The 9,558-nt window shown below is 42.8% G+C and overlaps 1 protein-coding gene across 4 annotated transcripts; it reads right to left on the bottom strand.

Moving 5' to 3' along the window:
• Nucleotides 1-2,876: 2,876 nt before the first annotated feature.
• On the bottom strand, nucleotides 2,877-9,477 carry CDC26 (cell division cycle 26). Of its 4 annotated transcripts, none has more exons than XM_040482017.1 (4): nucleotides 9,334-9,459; nucleotides 7,357-7,465; nucleotides 6,722-6,843; nucleotides 2,877-3,320 (listed from the first exon to the last, which is right to left on the bottom strand). In XM_040482017.1, exons 2-4 carry the CDS (start codon nucleotides 7,406-7,408, stop codon nucleotides 3,144-3,146), a joined length of 351 nt encoding a protein of 116 aa, XP_040337951.1. In that variant the 5' UTR covers nucleotides 7,409-7,465; nucleotides 9,334-9,459; the 3' UTR covers nucleotides 2,877-3,143. The 4 variants fall into 4 exon arrangements, with proteins under 4 accessions (XP_040337951.1, XP_040337952.1, XP_040337953.1 ...); XM_040482018.1 differs by lacking the exon at nucleotides 9,334-9,459 and adding an exon at nucleotides 8,929-9,153; XM_040482019.1 differs by lacking the exon at nucleotides 7,357-7,465 and having other exon boundaries at nucleotides 9,334-9,477.
• Between the last annotated feature and the right edge of the window lie 81 nt (nucleotides 9,478-9,558).

Here is a 9,558-nt window from a genome sequence, read left to right on the forward strand (position 1 = left end):
TGCGTGTCTTTCTGCCCAGAGTGACAGTAGAGTAAGTGGTCTTTTTGTTGGCCATTACCATCAATTTTTAAGATGTCAGACTTTTAAGTGTTTTGATCCCTTTACATTTTCATCCTACTCTCCTCAACATGACAAGCTAGTACATGCCAGAAGATCTACATGACATTTCTCACAGCAGACAGGGTCTTCATGAAGCTGCAAATAACTCAGCACACCACGGATTCCTGAATTTAAAAGCTAACCCACCCTATCCTAATCTCTTCTTCGGTGTTTATGCTATTGGGCAAGAGGCCCTGAGTTGGGCCTCTAGGATCTTCACGACCAAGGCTTGAAGTGAGCACTGGCCCTGCCTATCCCTTCAGAAATGCCAGAACGCTGCTGTTATCTGCCATTCCTACTCACTGGCCCCCAGAAAGCATCTTACCATCCAGGACCATCCCTAGTCACCTCCATAGTGTAGTATGAGGAACATGGACTTTGGAGTCCAGCGTACCTGGGTTTGAATCTTGGCTCCCCCACTTACCAGAAGTGTGACCTTGGGGCACGTGGGTGGCTCAGGTGGTTAAGCTCCAACTTCGGCCTGGGTCATGATCTCACGGTTCGTGGGTTCGAACCCTGTGTTGGGCTCTGTGCTGACAGCTCAGAGCTTGGAGCCTGCCTCGGATTCTGTGTCTCCCTCTTTCTGCCCCTCCCCTGCTCATACTCGCTCAAAAATAAAATTAAAAAAAAAAAAGAAGTGTGACCTTAGGCAAGTGATTTTGATAATCCCTAAACCTTAGTGTTCTCATTTATAAAAAGGCAATAATAGTACAATTTTCAACTTGGGAGCAATATGTATAAGCCACCTAGCACTTAATAGGCAACTGGACGATAGTAAGTATATTTTTGATGATTTTTACTCCAGCTTTCAGGAACTGAAAGGTAAGCTCTTCGGGATGAGGTTAGTATCTCTTCACGAGCACCTGACCATTTTCTAGAAATGAACACTAGGACCTAAGGAATAAAAATTTATGCATGGGGTTTTAGTTGTGTCTAAAAGGATTTATGCTGCAATAAGCCCTTATGTACTCATCTGGTAAATGTCTCCTGTATACGTAAAATGGCATGGAAATTTCCTGCGAACTGGAATGGCATCCTCTCACTCTGCCCCTGATAGATAGCCTCACATTCTAGACCCAGCCGGGGGAGACTAGGAGAGCAGTGTAGCCACAAAGTTTAGACATGGGTTCAGAAATCAATATGCTTGGGTTCAAATCTCAGCTCTACCCCTTAATAGCTGAGCATTAGTTTCCCCTTTTGTAAAATTAGGATCTAGTACTCTCACAGGAGTTAAAGATTAAATGAGATAATCTGTATAACACACTCCATACAGTGTCTTTACATATACAGCCCCCTGAGTATTGGCTGATTAGGAGGGAAGAAGAAATTAAGGAGGCTCAATGTTTTCACGCTTCTGTGCCTATTCATGCTGGGAAGTGACAGCTTAAGACAGAAGCTAGTTTCTCTCCCCTCCCCCACCCCACCTTTTTTTTCCTCTTCTATCCTGGCCTTTGCAGGCTTCGAGGTAATGTACTCAATTTCCCTATCTGGAGCCTGACTCTTGCTCTGTCTTTAAGACCATAACAGAATTGAAGGTCTTTTATCAAACTGGAAGTATAAAGGTTTTGAAAGAACAGTTGGAGAAAGAGAACTATATATCCTTTTCTATCACTGCCTCTCCCATGTGTATTTTTTTAATGTTTATTTTTGAGAGAGGGTGCATGCACAAGTGGGGGAGGGGCAGAGAGAGGGGGACAGAGGATCTGAAGCAGGCTCTGTACTGACAGTAGTGAGCTCAATGTGGGGCTTGAACTGTGAAATCATGACCTGAGCCAAAGTTGGACACTCAACCGACTGAGCCACCCAGGTGCTCTGCCTCTCCCATAATCTTTTTACCCAGCCTTAAACTACCCCTAGAACTAGGTAAAATCTTGCCAAAGGGTCTCTTCAGAACTGACAATTCCAGGGGCGCCTGCATGGCTCAGTTAAGCATCTGACTCTTGATTTCAGATCATGATCTCACAGCTCATGAGTTTGTGCCCCACATTGGGTTCTGCACTGACAATGAGGAGCCTGCTTGGGATTCTCTCCCTCTCTCAGCCCCACCCCTGCTCAAGTGTGTGCACACATGCACAGTCTCTCAAAATAAATAAAATTAAAAACTGATGACTCTCGAGGCTCCTTCTACCACAGTTGGCAATTCACTGTAGTCGAATTAAACAGTGAAAACAATAGGACGTGATTTTTTTTAAGGTTTTTTTTTTTAGTAGTCTCTACACCCAATGTGGGGCTTGAACTCACAACCCCGAGATGGAGTCACATGCTCCTGAGCCAGCCAGGCGCTCCTCCTCCCCTCCGATTCTAAATTACCCTCTCAGATTAGCTCCTGGTGGCAAAAATTCTTAGGCAAGTTGGAAAAGGATGGCAAATTGGAATGATGGGAATATTGTTAGCATTCCTATTATCATGTTTCCCTCCACTGCCTGTCCCCCCCCCCCCCCAATTATGCCCAAACTAGCTACAAAGCCATTCTGTAAACAGATTCTGGAAACCCACAGCTTGATCACATTTATACAAAATCACTAGAATCTAATCTCCACAAGGGCAGAGATCTTGGATTTTGTTCACTGATGTTACTAAATGCCTAAAATGGTCCCGGCACATAACAGAAACTCAATAAATACTTGCTGAAGAGACAAGTTGAATGAGTCCATGATAGGGATCAACTGCAAGTGTCCTGTGTTTAGACACTCAGTAAAGGTGGGAAGAATGATGTCGCCTCTTGGAGCAATTACCTTTCAAAGTCTTGAGGTTAACAGTACTATTCTTATACTTCATTAAGGGTGTTGCACACTTTTCCAAAAATAGATTTATTTTTAAAAACAAAAGACAAGTTTTATAGAGTCAAATTTTCCAGAGATAAACTAGAGTTTGGATTTCCACTTAGAGTGAAAGGTAAGCATTAGTTATCTCACGCAGAAGTATTTCTCTGCAGGAGTAAAACATTCTGCTTGACTTCAAGCACTCAATTCTCTAAACCTTATTTGTACTTCTGCCATCATTTTACTCCATTCCAGGGCTCTGGCATGCAAGATAATCTGCCTCTAAAATTCAAAACTTCCAAATTGAGATGAACGATTGTTGGGCTTGGGTTGGGGTTTATAACCAATTCGATCATTAATCATTTGTTCCCGGTTCTTGGGGTCACTGCTGAGCCCAATGGCACCTTCTCCATCACTGATTCCTACGACATCCACTTCTTCCTTTTGTTTCTTACGGTTCTGAAAGTATAAAAGTTTTAGGATTTAGGCAACATTCTTTCCATTACCAAACATTTATTTAGCACCTACCATGCACTAGGCATACGGTAAAGTCTAGGGTTAGGGTCTTTGGAATAATAAGCTGAAATCCTAGGTTTAAATGGATAATAAGGGTACAAGGGGGATACAGGGATATAGTGATAAAAGATATAACCCCTACCCTCCAGGATGTCACAGTCTAACCAGGAAACAGGTAAACAGACAGTGACAACACAGGGTGATCGTGGCTATGACAGAGGAAAGTCCACACTACCAAAGAGACACAAAGAAGGGAGAATTGGGTGTGCAGTGGTAGAGCTTCAGAGCAGGAAGCTGCAATTAGAAAGATAAATAATAATGAGAAGATGGATGTTAGCTGAACGTACTGTGGTCATCATTTCACAATATCTGTCAATCACACCATCATGCTCTACATCTTAAACTTACACAGTGATGTATGTCAGTTACTCCTCAATCAAACAAGAAAAAAAAAAATAAGAGTTGGTAGACAAGAGGGAGAGAAGGGTGTTTCAGTAAATGTATTATTCAAGAGAACAGATGCAAAAATTAAGTGGTAAAGCAATAACCAACAGAAATTAACAGTTTCCCTAACACCATGAGATTAAATGTAACACAGGAATACAAGGTTTTGTGCTAGCTTATCAAAAGGCCGGTGTTTCAAGGTTTCATTTCGTTTTCAGGTAAAAGGGTTGGCTCTTACATCACAAGTGACTGCAGAATTCAAGTCAATGTCTTAGTTTGGTCACTTTTTTTATTTTTTTATTTTTTAAGTAATCCCTACACCCAACGTGGGGCTTGAACTCACAACCTCGAGATCAAAAGTTGCGTGCTCCACCGACTGAGCCAGCCAGGTGCCCCTCAGTTTGATCATTTTCAAAGACAGACTAACCCTGATCCCATAACTACTACTACCTAACTATAAAGATGGTATTAGATAATAACATTCCCTGAGAGAATAAACAAATGTTTTATCCAGTGTGCGTTAGGAGAATGACTACTCTAGCCACTGGAATCCCCACTATTATTCACCACTTACTAATGAACTCCGCATGTAAGTGCCAAGATCATAGAAGTACACTGAATAAGATGTTACTTTATACATCTATATGTATGTGTGTATATAAAATGACCTTTCCGAGTTACTCTCTAGTTAGTCTACATTACCAATAAGTAACATTACAAAGTTCACCCCAAATACCTTAGTGAAAACAGGTTAAAAGGCAAAGGATACTATCATTTTATAAGCCATGAGAAACTGAGAATGTCCAAATGGAATGAAATCATTTAAAAGGCTTCCCACCATGAATAACTGCTGACTGTTTCAGAATCCAGAGTCATCAAAATGTAATTAAACTAATTTCAGTAACAAATGAAATACCAGTTTCTGTTGGTTTCATTTAAGTTTAGTTTAAGGCAAAACTATTCCTAAGTTGCTCTAAAACAGGTCAAACTCACTGGATAATTGCCTTTAGTAGAAAGACTGACTCAATAGTGAGCTGATTCTGCAGAGTCAAAGTTCAGTATGCCAACACTTTATGAGACTCATTCCAGCTGAAGTTTAAACCATACTGAAAGGGCATTTCAGGGAAATAGAACCGAGTGTACAGAGGCACTGAGATTAAAGATAACTTGTCAGTGGAAGATAAAGTGGAGAGATGAGCAAGGACTACGCCACAAAGGGCCTTGTACACCATCCTAAGGAGTCAAGGAGTTATTCTGAGGGTTACTAAAGAATTTAAGTCTTATCAATGGACATCTAATACTGGGGGATAAGCTACACTTAAAAATACATACTGAGGGGCACCTGAGTGGCTCAGTCGGTTAAGTGTCTGACTCTTGATCTCTTGATCTCAACTTAGGTCTTGATCTCAGGGGCATGAGTTTAAGCCCCACGTGGAGCCTACTTAAAAACAAAACAAAACAAAACAAAACAAAACAAAACAAAACATACGGAGTTCCTACCATCATACCAGACGCTGGGATCTCAACAGTGAAGCAGACAGACATGATTTCTACAATCAAGGCTCCTAATATAAATGCTTTTACAATAAGCAAATCACTGTAAATTATAACAAATGCTGTAAAGTAAAAGAATAGAGTGCTTTGAGAGACCCTAATGAGATGGTGACAGCATGATGGGGATGACACCCTTAACTTGGGATAGGTCAGAAGCAGCATCTCAGACTGAGAAAGTGACATTTAAACAGACATGAAGAAAGGGGGAGAGGAAAATAACATGGGCAAAGGCCACGAGTGATAAAATAGCTTGGCGTATTCAAGGAAATGGAAGAAAGCCAGTGTGCCTGGGGTACAGAGACCAAAGCAAAGAATGGCAGGAGGTAAAACCCGAGGGGCCAGAACATACCAAATCTTGTAGGCCATGGTAAGGAACTGAGATTTTATTCTATGTGCAGGAAACCATGAGTAGTTTTAAGCAGGGGAATGACATGATCTGAAAATTTTTAAAGATCATTCTAGAAACCTGATGGAGAATGGGTTAACGAAACTAAAATGCAAGTAGGAAGACCATTTAAGACGCAACTGAGATTGTACAGAGAGAGACGATGGTTACTTGGACTGGGGTTGTAACTGTGGAGACGCACAGGGCAAAAATAAAGGGTAAAGAAAAGCTAGAACTCAGGAGTGACTTCTAGATTTCTGACTTGAGCATCTATATAGATACCCACAAGGGAACACTGAGGTGGAACCGCCTTGAGGAAAAAAATCAAGAGGTTTTTTGTTCTAACGTGTTCAGTTCAGTAGGCTGAACGGTGACCTCCAAAGCTCTCAGGTCCTAATCCCTGAACCTCTAAATGTTGCCTTACATGGGAAAAGGGTCTTTGCAGATGTGATAAGGATCTTGAAATGGAGACATTATCCTGAATTATCTGGGTGGGCCCTAAACGCCATCACATGTATCCTTGTAAGAGAGGGCCAAGGGAGATTTCACAGACAGAACAAGAGAAAACAATGTGATCGTGGACACAGAGATTGAAGTGATGTAGCCACAAGTCAAGGAATACCAGTGGCTACCAGAAGCTGAGAGTCAAGGAATGGATTCTCCTCCAGAGCCTCTGGAGGGAGCACCGGTCCTGCTGACACCTTGATTTGGGACCACTCACACTGATTTCAGATTTCTGGCCTACAGAATGGTAAAAAAATAGATTTCTGTTGTTTTAAACCACCAATTTTATGGTAATTTGTTATAGCAAGCCACAGGAAACTAACACATTTAAGTCTGAGATGCCTGTAAAGCACCCAAACAGAGGTTTCAAATAAGCTGTTGGTATAAGCGTCTGGAGTTCAAAAGTTAAGAGCTATTGTTTTAAATAACCCTAAGGGTTCAAAAGTTGTATTCTTACCTCCAGGTCCTTTCGAATGCTCTCAAACTCCTCGATGTCATCAAGCTTCAGCTCCAGGCGGGTTGGTTTTCGCCGCAGCATAATGAGATCAACCCCAAGGGCCAGACCCAGTGAACTGTCAGCTGTTAGAAATAGCAGAGGAGGAAAAACTGGAGGGGAAAAACCTCAGCTACAAATACAAGATCAATCTGTCAGCATGCATGCTAAATGACTAGTGATACAAAAGACTCATTTGGGTTCACACAGACACTTTGATGTCATCTGATGTATGATTATTACATGATGGAGATCTGTAACTCCACAATTCCAAAAAAAACAGTTTTCAAGGAAAAAAAAAAGAGCAAAATGCCTATAAAAGAGAATTCTAGGCAATAATCGCCTTAATCTTATGCTCCAGTCACATTTAAAGAAACATTCCACCTTAGAGAATAAAGTTAAAATATCACATCTTACAAATAAATTAAATAAATAAATAAGTCATCACATCTTAATTCGGTATAGTTAGTGGGAGAGTACACAGCCGTTAAATTTGTTCAGCTCTGTGTGAGAACTGTAAGAGATTTGTGAATCTGTAAGAGATTTCCTGAATACTGAAATCAGTTTACTAAATTTTAGGCAAACTCCATATAACTCACAATTCACGGGGTTATCCTCAGGGTCTAAATAGGTCCTAAATGGACAGGTCATTCATTAAACAAACACTTCTTGTGCTCCAGCTACAGAGTTAAAAGGCATAGTCGCAGTCTGTGGGGAAAACAAACACGTAAACAGAAAATTGCAACATGCTCTAATAAGATGATGAGGATAACACGATGGCACCACACAGGCACCCAATCCAGTCTGGGCAGAGTGTGGGGTAGACAGGGATGTGGAAGACTTCCTGGAGGAGATCTCTAAGCTGACTTGTGAAGGGCAGGCAGAGAAAGGAGGGTAAGGAAGGGCATTCCAGGCAGAGAGAACAAGTATGCAAAGAGGCTCAAAAGAACACTCTGAAAACCCAAGGTAATGCTTATGCTAACAAAAAGCAATGTCCTTAAAGACAGTGAAACTCCCCAACTGAGTTCACAACCTGTTGAGGGCAACATCTTTATAGTCTCCATTGCCCCAAGTAGTGTGAATCTATAATAACCAGTCAGTAAATGTGTTGTTGAATAAACTAAGACACCCCAATTAGACGAAACGAACTTTTCTTGAACGCTGTGCTACGCTTTTCCACTCCCCTTCTTTGGACTTTTATTTTAACACAGAAACCCTCTGAAGCTGACAACATTAGCTCTATATTAAAAATGAAGTTGAGGCTGTTCAGTGTGGTTAATAAATGTCAGCCTCCTATAAAAACTACATGGTGAAAATTAAATGAGAATGATGTAAGTGAAAGCTCCTTTAAAGTATGTACAATTACAGGGGCGTCTGTCTGGCTCAGTCGGTAGGTAGTGCATACATAGTCTTAATCTCAGGGTCATGAGTTCAAACCCCATGTTGGGTGTGGAGCTTACTTTCAAAGAGTATGTACAGATATAAATTATTATCACATCTATCTAGGAAGTAGCTAGAGACTCTGAAGTATACAAAGGAAGAAATGTATCCTCCCTGGAAGCTTGGAACAGAACCGGCTGGCACATTACATTTCAAAATTGCTTTGTATGAAATCAAATACTATCTTGAATTCAATGTAAACAAATGGTAGAGGAAGCCAAAGTTCCAAGGGGGGAATAAGGGAGGAAAGAATATTTAAAAGGAAGAAAAACCCTGCTGTAGGTTTTCTTCACTTTTCTGCAAACTGTGAAAAGCTCGCCACTAGGAGGCAGTACTGAGTAACGGGCAAAAGCGCTCCCTCAGGAGGCCAGAGGGCAGGGGGCGAGATTCTAATGCCACACGCCACTGATCTTGGACAATTAGTTTCATCTTTCACTGGCCTTTAGTTTCCTCGGGTTTCTGTACTCTGTTGTTGCATAGATTGAACGACGTAATGCACAGCAAGTTCCTAGAACGTGACTTGGCATTTAGTCAACACTCAATAAACAATAGCCATTATTATTGTAATTGCCCTTGGGGAAGGGGGGGGGGGGGCTGTCCCGCTCAAAAAACCCCGAAATTTTAAGCACCCCCACCCCCAACACGGGGGCAAAACCTTTGCCTTGTTACCTCCGATGTCCCAGCACCCAGCGGAACCCAGGGCCACGCAGAGTTGCCTGGGCTCAGTTTACCTGACGCTTTCGTGGGCATCATCTCACTCGGAGTCAGACACAAAGACCGGGCTGAATACAAACTTCAACAACAGCAGGCCGTACCTCCTCCTCCGCGTCTTTATTTTTACTTTGGCACTAGAGGGCTCTTTGAGCCCAATCTGTCGCCACTGCTCAAATACACCAAAAATTCACCCAACTCAGAGGAAGGCCCTGGGACAACGTCCCCACAGCGGAGAACAGCACTCCCTCCGCAGCTCCAGAGCGGCACTCACCAGTCCAGGGAGAGGGTGTCCATGGCAACATGGCCCTCCGCTCAGGAGGCGTGAAGCCCCTCTTATTAGGGCCAAGAGCGACAACCGGCCTCGGAAGCCCTCCATTTGCTACCGGAGTTCAGCCCAAGACCGCGCGACTCGACGCACCTACCTCTTTTCAACCCAGCTCAGCCTCTTCCCGGAACCCCGGCGCCCCCCGCGAGTCTCCTGCTAAGCTCACTGGACTACACTTCCCAGACTGCTCTGGACCTCCCTCCTGCAGAACCTCGTCCTCCGCCCGCTTTCCTCAGAGGCTCTTCGATTGGCGCCACGACTCTAGCCTACTACGATTCCCATCATGCTACCCGTCACCCAGGACGCTGCGTCGGCCCTCGGC

Source organism: Herpailurus yagouaroundi, unplaced genomic scaffold, assembly GCF_014898765.1.
Source record: "Herpailurus yagouaroundi ecotype Mexico unplaced genomic scaffold, PumYag 160, whole genome shotgun sequence".
NCBI lineage: Eukaryota > Metazoa > Chordata > Mammalia > Carnivora > Felidae > Herpailurus > Herpailurus yagouaroundi.

Bases quoted from the DNA above. Each gene is read 5' to 3' on its own strand.
- CDC26 (XM_040482017.1), bottom strand. From the start codon at position 7,408: ATGACCTGTCCATTTAGGACCTATTTAGACCCTGAGGATAACCCCGTG. The intron at 6,844-7,356 runs GTGAGTTATATG...TATTTCTAACAG, and splicing joins TGAGGATAACCCCGTGAATT to CTGACAGTTCACTGGGTCTG. The intron at 3,321-6,721 runs GTAAGAATACAA...TTATACTTTCAG, and splicing joins GCATTCGAAAGGACCTGGAG to AACCGTAAGAAACAAAAGGA.